At 40.5% G+C, this 15,777-nt stretch overlaps 1 protein-coding gene across 3 annotated transcripts in view; it reads left to right on the top strand.

Annotated features, from left to right (window-relative positions):
* The first annotated feature begins 8,514 nt into the window (after positions 1-8,514).
* nt5c2a (5'-nucleotidase, cytosolic IIa) overlaps positions 8,515-15,777 on the top strand; it is a 41,350-nt gene continuing 34,087 nt past the window's right edge. Inside the window, exon 1 of one of the 3 annotated variants that reach the window (XM_088635678.1) lies at positions 8,515-8,620. Coding sequence is in view for 2 of the 3 variants with exons in the window: in XM_088635676.1 (XP_088491802.1) it covers positions 11,546-11,575 (30 nt within the window). In the remaining variant the exon portion in view is untranslated. Of the gene's footprint in view, positions 8,621-11,392; positions 11,576-15,777 lie in introns of those variants that run through there. The other 2 variants (XM_088635676.1, XM_088635677.1) reach the window with 2 other exon arrangements.

Raw genomic sequence — 15,777 nt, 5'->3', positions numbered from 1 at the left:
TTATATACTGTAGCAGGACCGTCCCAATCAATAATTAACTTCATGTGAAAGAAACGCTCGCCTGTAATCAAGGGGCGGACGTTTCCGTCAAAACATTATTTGCACTTAATCAAAAAACAAATTCGTATTTATTATAATTCTAGAAGTTGTAAACTATTTTTTCACTTCCACATTTGTGTGAGTAGTGATTCTAAAAACTACAGGTTTTTGTAATATGGGAGGTTTGGCAAATGGAACTGTCCATTTTGGTGCAGTGCTGATGTCAGCGTGAGAGTGAATTTTTTAGCTTGTTCAAGAGCCAGTCATGTCTATGACTGTCTCATTTTTGTGCCTAATGCATAACTTAATGAATCTATCTCATTTTAACAGTCACCGTAAGCGAAGTATAACAGGTCATAAGAAAAACACTTTCAATATGCTTTGGAATTTAAATCTTTATAGGAAGTTCCATTTTACATTGTTAAATAGGAATGTGGTAGACAACTATTTTATACACAATACTGCATATACAGTATTCGGAATTTTTTGTTCTAGTTGTGTGATTGTAGGTTTTATTATGAAGGAAGCCATCGGCGTTTTCCTTATTGTAATCTGAAACTGGTAGAAATATAGTTTTGCATTAATTTACATTTCTATGAGGAAATCTGAACATCGGGAAAATATTTCCCGTCTTCTTCAACATTACTAAGCCGAAACAGCCTTTGAGTTTTCCAGGAGAACCTGATGAACGCTTTTCCAGTCAGAAAGTCTGCGCTGCCCCCTGTTGGATTTAAGAATTTGCTGCAAAAAGTCCCGCTGTTGGGAAAAACGTGGTACGCTTTATGAAAGAGTTGTGAAAATGAAATTCCGCAAGAAAACTAACAAATCATCTTGGTTTTATATTGCATGGGTACAGTGTCAGTTCCTTGGGGAGCTTTTATTAAATTAAGTTGCTTTTTTAAATACAGAAATGTAATGATGTACATTTTATACGGTGGTTCTTAAAGAGTATGGCGGATAACTTTCATGCCTTTTCATGCTCAAGCCTTGCACAAGTCACCTTATTCCTTATTTAAGGAACATTATTTTTTTAAAACAGAAAACATTTTTTATTGATTTAATTTTATAAAGGTAAGGACAAATTTAACAAGTTTAAGGACAAGTTTAACCGAGGCAACGAAAACTTGCACAATGTATTAAAATGTTTTTTTCAGGTGCACGAGTAGTTTGCAAATAACTTTTATATTTGAAATGTATGTTTAAAATTCTTCAGCAGCTTTTTCAGAACATCTTGCTTCAGCCTCTTATTTTTGTTTTTCATTTCGTAATCAAATAAAATGTGGAGATTTATGTTGGCCATACATTTATCTGAAAAAACAAACTGTAACGCAACGGGGGCTCAGGCGGGCGCCCTTGCCGCATCTGGTCGGCCCCATCCCGACTGGAGGCTCGAACCCGGGACTTCCGCGTCTCTCTGCAGCGACCTAGCCCCGTGAGCCAAAGAGAGATCTCTCCACAGCCCAGTAGCTGTGGTCCTGCTATCACAGGGAAGGGCGGTGACGTCACCCGCTCTGGTACGCCGGCTCTTACACAGTGCCTGTCGGCCGTAAGCGTTACACTCTCCCCCGCTTAAATCGCCGTCCCCGGCGAAGGGCTATCCCGCCCCGCTTCTGACACCAATGTAACGCAACGGGGGCTCAGGCGGGCGCCCTTGCCGCATCTGGTCGGCCCCATCCCGACTGGAGGCTCGAACCCGGGACTTCCGCGTCTCTCTGCAGCGACCTAGCCCCGTGAGCCAAAGAGAGATCTCTCCACAGCCCAGTAGCTGTGGTCCTGCTATCACAGGGAAGGGCGGTGACGTCACCCGCTCTGGTACGCCGGCTCTTACACAGTGCCTGTCGGCCGTAAGCGTTACACTCTCCCCCGCTTAAATCGCCGTCCCCGGCGAAGGGCTATCCCATCCCACTTCTGACACCAATGTAACGCAACGGGGGCTCAGGCGGGCGCCCTTGCCGCATCTGGTCGGCCCCATCCCGACTGGAGGCTCGAACCCGGGACTTCCGCGTCTCTCTGCAGCGACCTAGCCCCGTGAGCCAAAGAGAGATCTCTCCACAGCCCAGTAGCTGTGGTCCTGCTATCACAGGGAAGGGCGGTGACGTCACCCGCTCTGGTACGCCGGCTCTTACACAGTGCCTGTCGGCCGTAAGCGTTACAAAACATTTGCATTTTTACATTTTGGTCTATTTTCAGAAGGTTGGTCTTTAAATAACGCCACGGAACCTTTCGTTAATGCCATATTAAAAATATTATTCAGTTTGCACATTTTTTACATGAAAAAAACAAACATATCATTTGGTATGACATAGTTAAAGAATGTAGTAGTTCAGGTGGGTAGCTGCGTCAGCGTCAGCATGCGTAGGCTGCAAAGGAACAAGTAATAGGGTTTATTCCATGCTGAAAAAAAGAAGAAAGAGAACACAACTTCTTCAGGTGTGCTTTCTCACACCTGAAGAAGGCTCCACGGGCGAAACGTTGTTTTCTTTCCTTTTTTTTTTCAGTACAGTTAGAGAACGTGTAAAAATCATTCTTCATTTCAGGTATGTGCAGAACAGACCTGGTTAAGGAGAAAAAGTGATGGCTACATGTAGACTGAGGCTCAGAGAAGAAGTAATAAGTCATATTCACTAAATGTGTCACTGCCAGAACTTTTGGAGTTGAAGGAGCAAACAGTGTTATCTCTGGTCTTTTAATGGTAAGTAAATCTCCTTGTTTAATTTAATGCCTTGTGGATTTAGGGAGATGAAAAAGCCAGAAATGTTGGGACAGACACCAAAGAACAAAACAATGCATTAGTTTGAAAGTGCAGTTTGTATTAATGGCTGAGTAAAATGTGTGATAATGATAGTCAGAAAACTATCCTGATGCAAATGCATATGGATTTGAAAAAGGCAGAAAACATGCTGAAGAAAGCAAAGGACTGCAGGTATTTGCTTCTGTTTTTCGGTGAGAATTATTTCAAGATAACACCTATTAGAGTAAGACAGAAATATAAATACATTCTGTTAATTGTGATACTGTATACTGTATGGGTGAATGAATGTGCATATTATCCCATACTATTATTAGGTGTTGCATTATGTTTATGTAGATATCTTTAATTGCATTAAGTCTCCTTAAACCTACAGTTCAGCAAGGTGGTCCAAAACTAGTCCCGGAGAGACGATTTGTCTGCAGGTTTATTTCTTAATGATCTTAATCAGCTGCTTAATTTGACCAAGTCCTCCAGGCTCTTGAAGTGCTGCAGCTTTACAAAGGTCTAGAAAGCCTGCAGACACTAACCATCCCCTCAGTTAGACCATCCTGTCCTACAGCTCCTACCTATCAGTGCCAGGACCCTGGTGTAAAAGTTGAAGCTCTTTAGGTAGAGCTGGTGCTCTGACAGTGCTGCACCATGGGGTTTCAGAGCTTTTAGAAAGAAGATTATGACTGAATCAGTGTGAGGAAGAGTATAGCTGTACATGAGGTGAAAATGTGATAAGCAGCTCTTAGCTTTGCCTGATACCCCAGATGAAAATGGAGGTAGCAGTTGTTGGTGGCGATGAAGTGATGAGGTGATCTCCTAATGTGAAGAATTACCCTCCACAGATTGAAGGGCATTTATCGATCCACCCAGCCTTAACGTATATTAGCGAAAGAGAGACTTGATTGAGATTTTAAGATATTGAAGCCCATAAGTAAGGTCATGTAAATAAAAACCTACAATATCTGTTTAGATGGACATAGACAAACACAGAGATACGGAGTTTCCAAGTGTCCTGCGATGTGTGAGAGACTGGCAGTTTAAATTTCTAGATTTGTAAAAGGTGTGAAACAATTACAAAAAGAGTGGACATTTTTGGACAAAATCAAAATGACAAAATTGTATAGATCTGACTGACAGAAGTGTACAGTAGGTCAGTAAGGCACTGTCACAGATGGTAAAGGCTGACAATATTTATACAGAGAATATTAAATGTGTAATTTAATTAAATAAAAATGATAAAAGTAAAATAAAGATGTCTGTGAGAGATGATTTCAGAAATATATTATCATCAATATTATATATCAATAATATTAAAAATATCCTGGAAAGGTTCAGAGAAATTATCCATGTGTGACTGTCCTGTCCTGACAAATAACAATAAACAGTGGAAATTGTCTACTTTTTTATATACATCTGTCACACACACTGCAATCCTTTAAGATATACAGAAGCCAATCTATAAATTGGCTTCATTACTCTGCTCTCCTCCCCACTGATAGCTGATGTGTGGTGAGCCTTCTGGCGCACTATGGGTGCCGTCGCATCATCCAGGTGGATGCAGCACATTGGTGGTGGACGAGGGGAGTCCCCATTACCTGTAAAGCACTTTGAGTGGAGTGTCCAGAAATGCGCTATATAAGTGTAAGCAATTATTATTATTATTATTATTATTATTATTATTATTATTATACTGTCTTTATAGAGGGCAGTGTTTCTGTCTGCCTGTAGTTTATTTAGAAAACAATCTGACGTAGCAAATTAAAATACTAGGATTTCTGAAAGTCTCCGCATACAACTCTCCTCACCACCCCGATCCATTCATGTATTGCAGTAGTTTTAAATCTCACCTCAGAAGCACAATATAAATTTAAAAACAAAGAACAGGCTGGCTGCTTGAATGGTGATCGCAGTGATGTCGTCATGACAGATGACATGTCAACAGGCCCTGAACTGCACAAAACCCCAAACAGCTGCTACTTAGTTTATAGCAGTTTATGATTTGGATGTTAGAATTAATTAACTCTACGTACAATAAAGGAAACTTGAGAATTTAAGATTTGTATGCTTTATTTAAATTATGAGTCTTCCCACTGGGGGGCGACAAAGTGCTTGGAAAATGGATGTTCTCCCCATGGGTTTTCTCCAGGTCGTCTGGTTTCCTCCCACACTTCAAACTAATAGTGGTAGGTTAATTAACTTCTGAGAACAAATGGCCCTGGTGTAGGCGTTGGTGTGTTTGTAACTGTGTATGCCCAGCAATTACTTCCCATCCAGGGTGTATCCTACCTTCCACCTGTTGGTTGCCATGATAGGCTCTAGCTTCCCAGAGCTTATAGTTTCTAGCTGTTTTGTTACTGCTATCTGCATATCTGTCCTTGTTTTTGAGATTATTAAATCTCATATGCCAGGTGTCTGGCTTGTTTTCGCATTAGAATCCTTAGCTGTTTCTGAATTGTGTTTTTTATGTATCACCTGACCGATATACTGTGAACTTGACTAGTTACTTATTAGTAGCAAGGTCTAGATCATTGATATAAATTAAGAAGATCCTAGTACAGATCCCTGTGGCACTCCACTAATTGCGCCTCAGCTTGTGCGTTTATGGTACTGTCTGGTTGTATTCTGCAGTCAGGGAGAGGGCAACTGGCCAGTCACGTCCTCACATCCTCTCTGTAGTGCTTTTCACTTTTGCTACTCCTATTCTGAAACTACTACTCTGACGCCAAAGGAACAGGCCTGAGACAGCTGGTCCTTCTCTGTCTTCGTCTGTGATAAAGGAGAGCTTCTGGGCACCAGTCTGACCATCTCCTCCAGATGGCCAAGGCTGCATGGATTGCTCTTGGCCCAGTGATGTCAGCTGTCCACCACCTCAGGTGGTGCTGGGGGCATGGAGTTTTAAATCCAGCAGCTATATCATCCTGCAACTCACAACTGGCAGCCCACTGATGCTCAGCGGGTGTGAGCCTGGTCTGTACCTGGGTGGGAGACCTCCTGGGAAAGCATAGGTTGCTGCTGGAAGAGGTGTTAGTGGGGCCAGTAGGGAGAGCTCACCCTGCGGTCTGTGTGGGTCCTAATGCCCCAGTATAGTGACGGGGACACTATACTGTAAAAAGGCGATGTCATTGGGGTGAGATGAAAAACTGAGGTTCTGACTCTATGTGGTCATTAAAAATCCCAGGGCGTTTCTCAAAAAGTGTAGGGGTGTTAGCCAGGTGTCCTGGCCTAATTTTTCATTGGCCATTACCATTAAGGACCTCCTAATAATCCCCATCTGTGAATTGACTTCATTACTCTGTTTTCCTCCCCACTGAGCTGATGTGTGGTGAGCATACTGGTGCACAATGGCTGCCCTAACATCGTCCAGGTGGGGCTGCACATTGGTGGTGGTGGAGGGGAGTCCCTATTACCTGTAAAGCGCTTTGAGTGGAGTGTCCAGAGAAGCGCTATGTACAGTACGTGTAAGTAATTTTTTTTTGTTGGCGGATTTCTCTCTGAGCACGCCCTCAAACAGCGCTGGTCGTGTCTCTCTGGTGGTACTGCTTGATTGTTTGCAAGGGGAGCTAGCTGCTTTTTCTGGGGCTGTGCTGGTCAAATCACTTGCTCTGCTTGCTTTCCTCCTCTGGGAAACTCCACACTCCTGTAAGGCCAGGGGTTCAACTTCTCCTGGCTGCTGGGAAGAGGGTCGAACCTCCACTGCTTCCTCAATTTCACCACAGGCTGGGTTGCACGTTACTTACAAGTAAAATGAACTGCGCCACTGCGAGGTTACTCAGACTGCTCAGCTAGACCACAGCTCAGACACCCTGCAGGCACTAAGCATTCATGTATATTAGGAGGAATAAGGACACAACAGCACTCAGGTGTGAGCTCAGATAGTATGCGAGCTTCTCTTTTTCACAAGCAAGACGAGCACAGAAAAAAAGGTGGCACCATGATGCACCTCACACATCTACAACCACCTGGAATCCCTAATTCTGCTAAAGGGTCACGCTTATACACCCCAGGGTGCCGAGATGAAACTTATTAGGATATAAACTGCAATACTGTGGAGTATTTGTATAGCGATATAGCATGCAATCTACATATAATACATTCCATACACAATGACTTATACTTTGTATTGGTATTAAAAGTTCTTTTTAATTCTGAGGTCAAACATTTTTTGCAATAATCTGTTGAAATCAGGGACATATTAACTGTTGTCCAGCTACTTCCGAAAATGCAACTTAGCAAAGTTGCACCAACTCAGCTCAACTCTGTTGAGCAACGACTGATTGAAAAGAAAAATGGTCAACTTATTTTGTGGCCAGTATGAAACACAAGAACGTGAGAGCAGTGGTCCTAGTGTACAAACATAATAAAGATCACAAAAAAGAGCCTGTTTGGTAGTTAGCAGTGAGTTTATTAACGGATTTCATCCAGCAGTGCTTTGTAGGAAGCCAGTGTACCGGCTTCAACAATATAACTACATAGCTCGTTCCATTCTCCCACAGCCCTTTGGGTAAAGAACTACCCCCTGGTTTCTGTTTTAAATGCACTTCACAGTTCTCACTTGTGCCCTCTGGTTCATGTTTCACTGTTTTCTTCTGAAAAGCTTTGTTGATTTTGTCCACTGTTTTTAATAACAATAGTATTATTAGTAAAAACAAAACTAATGGCATAAATAAGTTACTATTGTCGTTGTTGTTAAACAGATAATCTGTGGGTCGGGGTCAGGGAGAATTTCAGATGTGTTTCGAAGCGGCCATTAGCAGTTGGTGGTTCAAATTCATAGTCTTTTCAGCAATTAGTTTATATTGTACCTTCGTAGTTTACTTTCGCGGTGTTGTTATTCCATACGATTTGCACTGACAATGTTATTAAACCTGTTACGCGGACTTTGGCAATCCGTGCTGTGTATTTCCACACTTAGTGTTGTGTGTGGTTGGTATGTAATAAACGTACTGTAAATGTACGCGTGGTATACCACTTCTGTATTATAGATAACGTTGCCTGAAAGATGTATAATTCTTAAGTATTTTTTTATATAAACAGCCGTTTAGATATTTATTTAGATTATTTAGGGTTTAAAAAAAACACAATTGATTTCGACTGATTCCAAGTCGTTTGCGAGAGATTTTGCAACCTCTGTTAGCTCACCGCGGAAGGGAGCGTCAATAAATTTCAACATCGTGATGTCACGTAATCACGGATGCAGTTCAGTCTTAATGCAGTTGTTTATGGCAACAATGGTAAATAAGGTTAAGTGCTGAAAACCTAACCAGAAAGATAAACGGTGTACGTAAAGTATTATATTTACTTTATATTAAAAAGGATATAAGGTAAAAACGAGAGTTCATATTTTGCATCTCCTCAGCTTCTAGTCTGTCGTGCATTTTAAAGCCTTCTTTAAACACTTTTGATGTGTCTAATATTTTCAGATTTTGCTCTCATGAGAATCAAAACAATATTAAAATCAAGAAAGATGAATTATATGGCAGGGATAATCTTGCAATTTTAAAGACATCGATCCTGAACAAAATCAAAGAAAACAGTAACAGGACAAGATTGGAAAGAACTGGCCATATTGTTTTAATGGTGGCGATTAAAAATGCAATATAATGGCGACATAACAAGTACACTGCAATTAAATATGTATCAGGACAAAATTGCATTGTATGTAAACATCTGGCACATTGTCCTCACTTATAGTCCGCTTTGAAGACATCTCGACTGTGTATGCTCCACACGTACAGCGGTGAGGTCTATTAGTTTTTCGATTGCCCCACAAAATAGTGCGCTCCATGCGCATGCCCAGAAGGGATGCCAGTGCAGTTGTAGCCGTACAGTGGGAGAGAGGTAAGTAACTCGCGTCTGGTACGGTGTAGTTTTTATATGTAAGAAATATAACTCGAGTACCACAAAAGTTAAAATTGTCACAGAGGAAAACGACTCTCTTTTACCTATTCCACAGCACGTGTGAAAATCAATGTCAGTGCTTAAGGAGCCATGAACAAAACTAGTAACAAAAATATTAATACGGGAAAAAGCCAGGAAATGAAGTGGCCTGCTTGTTTTTTTTTCTGGTGCAGAGCCAAAGAAAGCATTGCCCCCGTAAAATCATAAAAATAACAGTCATATCTTTGTTCTGATCTTGAAAGATTTTCAAATGCAGCTGTGATGAAAGAAATGTGTTTTTTTATTACGTCCATACGCACTATTTAAGGATCAGTTAGGCAGAGTGAAGTGCTACTTCTGACTGCAGGGCAGAGAGGAATTCCGGACAAAGGACACCAGAAATACCAGCTTCGTTTCCACAGAGGATTTTGATTTAATTTGTTGGTCGCTGCATTTTATTTGTGCGTTTTTAGCTTAGTTTCAAGAATTTGATGCTTTGACTTTTTTGCTAAGGACCGGTATTGTAATTTCCTTCCGAGGGCCATTAGAACTTTGCCTTTTTCTTTGGAATCCTGTATTTCTGGATAGCTCGGCTGTTGAGATTCTTAGCTTGAGTGGTTTATGACGTGTGTCATCCATACCTCCCAGTACTTCATTCTGCAAGGCGCTAACCTCTTATATAACAAAGGTATTGAGGAGCTGAGCTCCGGGGTAGGATACGGCGGGCGTTCAACGGAGCCATAGGGGTGGGCTAAGAAACGACAAAAGGCGACATTTCTGGGTGAAAATACCTACCATTCCAATCAGAAATCATAGTGTTGGGTATTGGACGGTTCAGTCGGATGTCTGTTGCCTATGGGATCTACGGTGATTTATGGGACAGCCCAAACTTCATTGCTCAATTAAATGTGTCTATTGTGATTTAGCACTGGCAGTACTAGTTAGTGTTCATCAGTATTCTGTTTTGCTGGGGACGCTGAGTTCCAGCATTAATTAATAGTCATTATGAGCAGTTCAACCTGTTTGCTTCGCTCTTTTACTGTTCATGTTCTAATGCTTCATTATTAAAACTGTAGAATCAGTCATACGCGGCAGGAGTGGATTGTTAGGTATTATCCTGTGTATCATCGATATGAAATTTGTTTTTTGTTGTTGTTATTGTTACCTCACTTGGGCTTCAAGTGGGGATTTGGGCAGCAGACATATGAAGAAAAACAAACAAAAAAATAATTTGAGAAATTTAAATGAGTCTTTTATACAGTACATGATATGAGATCAGCCTAACTGCAACAGCGAACTCTGGTGACGACGATATTGCATCTTGTACACTAGTCTTTTAGTTTCTGGGATCTAACAAAATCTGCGTCTGGTCTGTACTGGGATAGGAGACCAGCTGCTGTAAGTGATGCTGGTGGACCAGGAGGTCCTGTGCACTACAGGTTGCAAAGCCAGTACCGCAGTGTGGTGCCGAAGGACACCACTCCAACCTTTTGGATGAGATGATAAACCAAATTTCTGAGTACACGATCATTAAAGATACAGTATGCACTGTTTGTAAAACTGCAGACATTAATACTGGTGTCATGGCTAAATTTCAACATTATGGCCTTCCTAAAGTTCTTTCTTAATTCATTTTGCTGTTCCTAAGTAAAGCAAGTTGCCCCCTGGGGGTAATAAAGCCTCTCTCTCATTGATCTTCAGGGCAGTGGGTTGCTAAAGCGTTGTGGTTGCCTGGCCACTGGTACCCAGCTGGGTGCTGCAGTTCAGTAGGGAGTAAAGTGGGTCACCAACTATAATTAAAGTGCTTTGGGATCCTTCTGCATGGAAAGTACAGTGCTATATTAACACAATTACATGTTATTCTAACCAGTGTCCTAAATCATAGTCATCCACACACATAAGTAAAAAGAGAATGAGCTGCAGCTGGTATAATGTTTTGTTTCACATGTCTTTTTCAGAATTCCTTGTCATTTTAATTCGTTTTAACTGTAGTTTTGTGGAAAGATATTTCTCCTGCCCAAATACAGAAACAGGGATAAAGAAAGTGATTAGAACAGGGATAAATCTCTCTCATTAATGTGTGTATCTGCTGTGTACCCTCTCCCCGTAGACTGGCTGCTGTGCTGAATAAGCAGGACGTCCTGTAATCCTGTCAGCCTTGTTCTAAGTTTGGTATTAAAACAAAAGGGAAAAAATTATCTCAGTTCTTTTTTTGGTCTTGCGTGATGGAGGTCATTGATAGCAAAGTTTATCTCGTAGAACTGTTATCTTATACCTTTTAAAGGCAAACCTTATTTCAGGCGTTACCAAAAGTTTCATTTGCCAGTCACTTCTTTTGTTCTTGGAAACTCGTTTATCTCATCCTGTGAAGTCTATGATTGCAACTTCAAATAAGAAAAAAAAGAATTTCAATGGACATTTGACTTCTTTTTAGCTCTTGGCCTTCCATTTAAGATAGTAATGTTTCTATTCTTTCCAAAACTACCTCCCTGTTTCTGGTCCTTAATTTATTTCAATCCCTGTCACTGGGCTACAAGTAGCAGGCTGAAGCCCTCCAACTCGTTGGAAATTGGTTTTCAATTTTTGTCGTTATCAGAAGACATCATCTAAGTATAAAGAACTCCTAAAGGCTGTATGACATTAGTGCTTGGGTCCCAGAATGTGAAAAGATAGCTGGAAGGGCCCTTGAAGCATATAAGGATGAAAGATGGTGGCAGTGTCTTGATGCCTTTAAGAGTTGAAAGGGAAGCCGGTGTGAGCTGTGAGTGGCATCCAGATATTAAAGATGTCGGAGCCCTGGGGGCATGTGTTTCTGTCCAGGCATTGATCTGCGACTAGCTGGGTGTTACTGTGTTTCACTCTCACCACTGTCACCCTGGGCGCTGCATGGAGCAGATAGGTGCCTCATCATCCAAGGTGAGGAGAGATGCATGCGCACATTCATCATGTCACTGCGGTTGCTGGGTCTTATTTTCCGTGGTTAACATTGTGGGTATTTATTTTTAGTTCAAGGACGGAGAGATTTTTTTACTTAACATTGTCTGTAACCTTAGAAGAGAATCCCGTTTATATTTTGCAATGTGTTTGTCCTTACTGCTTGTTTTCATTACTGTGTTTTATATGAAACGTACTGTATGTTTCGTACTGTATATACTTTGCTTCTTTATGAGATTCCTCAGATTCTCAGCTGTATCTGCTTAGAGTGCTGTTTTAATAAAGACTCCAGCAGGAGAACTAAGAACAATACCTTTGATTTTACTCTTGAGGTGCTTTACTCTTTTACTTTTTGAATGTTTTCTATGAATATCTGGCTGGCCTGTTTCAAGTAAATTGATTGTGTGAACAGCTGAAAAACAGAGAAACACAGTAATATTTGCGCAGTTATGAATTCAGTGCAGCACTGACCGTGCCTGACTAAAAGTTCACAAAATTCTACCAGTTTCTACAGCACAAACAGTAGACTCCTTCTCAGTTGTCCACGTCATTATTGAGTCAAACTGGAAAAAATAAATAATATATAGGGAAATTGATGTACATCTTTGGCTATTGATAGTGATTTTGTATTAAAAATATTGATAGATTAATCCAGTGCATCACCCTTCAAAAAGAAGAGGCAGTTGCTGAAAATATATATTTCACAGATTATAAGGGGTTGTTATTCCGGTTTTCGTCAATGTGAACATCTAAGCTTCATTTCTTTATACAGGGTTTGTCCAAATGCTGTCGACAACTTTGACAGTTTATTCCAAATGAATTACATGGGTTACTGTGACAAAAAAAGATTCAAACAAAAGCATAAATATCAACGTTTCGAACACGTTCCGCAGTCGCGTCGTCTGTGCAAGGACGACCTGTGTGTGCTTTTGCCCTTGCAGATGCATCCACGCTTCACAAAGTGCCTGTATCACTTAAGGATGGAGTCTCAAGCTTTAGTGTCGTGATAACGAAGAACAAACAATGATTTCTCCACAGGTGACGCCATTGTGGGTACTGTGCAACTGCAGCCTCATCTGTGGAGGAGAAAGCAAAACTTGAGTAAAATAATTGGCATTTCTACTTGTCAACAACATTTTGACTAACCCCATATTAAGGTTGATCATAGTTGTTTGCAAGATTATACAGATGGGCTACGGTGACGCAAATCTAATCAGAGCAGTGAAGTGTTCCACAGGCTAGAATAAGGAAATGAAACAGAATGCAGATGATTTCAACTGCTTTAAGGTGACAGTGGAAGTTGCACTGTTGATGTGTCATATCTTCAAATGGATAAATGGAAATGCGCAAAACAAATGCAACGCTCAGTGTCTATTGGATCAGATGATACATTTTCAGACATCTGTCCAGCAAATCATTAAAACATAATAGGAATACAGATGAGGGAATCACAGGTTTCAGTAAGAAATGTGATGCACTGTCAAACCTGTCCCTGAGCATTAGCAGGGTCTCGTCAGCATTGACGCACATAACTAAAGTGCTCTTGAATAGACTGCAGACTGTGCAGCTGCAGTCAGCTGGGAAAGGTTGGACAGCCACAGTTGTCTCCCATTGTTGGCAGCAGTGAGTTGGTCTCACAGATGTCGTGTTGGACCCAGGTCAGGGGGAAAGAAAACGACACTGGCACGAGCTCAACAAATTAAGTCGTTCCATTGTAATCCAAGCACATTGTCGTCTCATATTTCTCAGCTAGAAAGGTGAAATTGCTAATAGGAACAGAAAAAAAGATTGACGTGTTTCTGAATATTGCTGAACAGTTACATTGCCTTCAGTCTGCATCAAAGGGCCTTTGTGTTGAAGGAGATGTTTCCCCATATTTGGGATGTTTAAGCAGAGATGGGCAGCAGAATGGCTAGCCCAAAGCATGGATTGTCTTGATAAGATACAGTAGAAGTGTTTCCTCATTAAAAGTACAGCCGGTCCTCTTCGGGAGAGACAGAGGCAATATTTTGGTTCAGTTCCTCAGATGATAAAATTGTAGCAATAAAAGAAGAAATAAATGGAAAGATCAAATGCAGGCATATGTATAAATAAATGAAAAGCACTATTATGACATTTTGTGAAACAAGTCATTTAAGGTGTTTTTTTTAGCTATAAGACATGACAGCAATCCAGATTTATTTAAAAGCACTTTAAAGGAAAACAGCCCTGAATGTGAGAAGAGGAGTTTTCTAAAGCAATAAGAAAAATTAGATATGTGCTGTTATTTAATAAAAAAATATTTTAAAAAGTTATCAAGGAAAAAGAAAAGTAAATAAGGTTTGAAAACAGCCTAAGACATGCATGTTGAGCCTGTGCTTTCTTTGAGATGCTGTGAAATCATGTTCTACATTTTCAAGAAACCAGATGGAAGTTTGCTGATGGTATTTCCCCTTCTCCTTTCACTGTTTTTAGTCCAAGAAGGCATTTTTCCCATTGTTTGCACACGTACAAAGAACACACTTCTTCTCTTCAAGAGCACTGCCTGCCAAGCATTCAGAAAGTGAGCCTTCTTGCTGTCCATTTGCTGTCTCCCTGGGCCGCAAGCTTAACTCTGAGTCTATCTGAAGAAATAATACAAAAGGAGACTTGGTCTTTTTTTCCTGATTTCACACCAGCATCTCTGCAAACATGGTTCCACGCAGGTCTGAAAAACCCCATCTAAAAAAAAAAGTAAATGACCCATAACCTTGGTCACTCTCAAATCACAAAGCCACCTACAGGGACTGGGAAGTGTAACAGCTGTTTTAACAGCTGGTCTAAACCTCCTAGTAGCGTTAATGGAGTGATGTGCCTGGGCAGTGCTTTACAGAGTGTAGTTTAAAAGTACACTGGTTCTGAACCGCTAGGTTTAATGTGGCAAAGCTATAGTCATGAAAGATGGGATTTCAGTGTTCTTCACTCGCCCCAGGGCATAGTGCAACTCATTGCACAGACACAAAAAATGTTATCTGTGTCACTAAAAATGATATGTAGCCTTAATGACAAAATTGACAAGGTTTCTGCCAGCTCTTTTCATGATTTTCCACTGGTCTTTGCTTAATAAAGGATAATGAATGAAGTCCTCTGGGCATTTTGCAGGGTTATTCATTTCTGTGTAATAAGATTTGCTGGAAGTCAGGCATTTTCAGTCTTGTTGAAAGAATCCTGAGAAAGAAGTTAAATCTGCCTGTCTTGTCATGTGAATATAAAGAACAGGTTTGAAGCGTTACACTACTGTACGTCTATGTTTTTGCCCCAGAACGTTAAATTGCTCTACTCCTGGTGGCTCTTTACACATAATCTGAAGACATACAGAAGCCACCCTCGCTGACGGATAATAAGTGACCAATTACTTGTGTTTATTACTGAAATGTTTGGAATCTCGAATCTGGGACCACTATCCTCTTTCCAGTTTAGAAAAAGACAGCAGTCTGGTGCTCCATTAGAGCAACTTCTCAAGGCATTTTATATTGAGTTGTATCTTCTAATCTTTGAATTGAGGACCTATCATTTTTAAACAACAGGAACATTACTTCTTTCAAAAAACTTCTCATAGATATAAGGTTCCAGCTGAGGTGAAAAACTGCTCGTAAATACGAGGTGTTTTTAGTAAAAAGCACAGACAATATTAGATACATTGTGCTGGTAATATACACATACATATCACACTAAATAGCAATATTCCACTTGGCATTGCTTGGAAGAGTAATAAGAACAAATTGTACATCACAAGTCAAGGTAGACTGTGCTGCCACATTTACTGTATTATTAACGCCTACCCATCCAAAAGCCCAGAGAGACGTTTTGTGCAAGGCTCCTTAATTCAAGATCTAAAAATATTTTTTAAGGGAGGATAGAAGTGCTCTTAAAATGTGACACATTTTACAGATCTGTTATTTTACTTGGCCTTTACTTTTTCTTTGTCCAACCAGTAAGGGTGATTTAATGGAGTGATGTGTTTCAGATGTAGTGGAATATTTTCGGAAGAGATCTGACACACAGAGGCTAGATTCCTTTTGAGAAATCACTAAAATATTGAATATTGGAACCAAACATTTGCCGAGTGTTTTTTAAATTATTTTTTACTTTTATAAAAAGCTTCAAAACCCCGCAATCAGTAATTTCATGATTCCTTTTTTGTTTTGTGATGGTTTTAGTCACTT

This window comes from Lepisosteus platostomus, chromosome 6 (genome assembly GCF_059453375.1).
Source record: "Lepisosteus platostomus isolate fLepPlt1 chromosome 6, fLepPlt1.hap1, whole genome shotgun sequence".
Lineage (NCBI taxonomy): Eukaryota > Metazoa > Chordata > Actinopteri > Semionotiformes > Lepisosteidae > Lepisosteus > Lepisosteus platostomus.
This window is presented reverse-complemented; position numbering and strand designations above follow the sequence as displayed.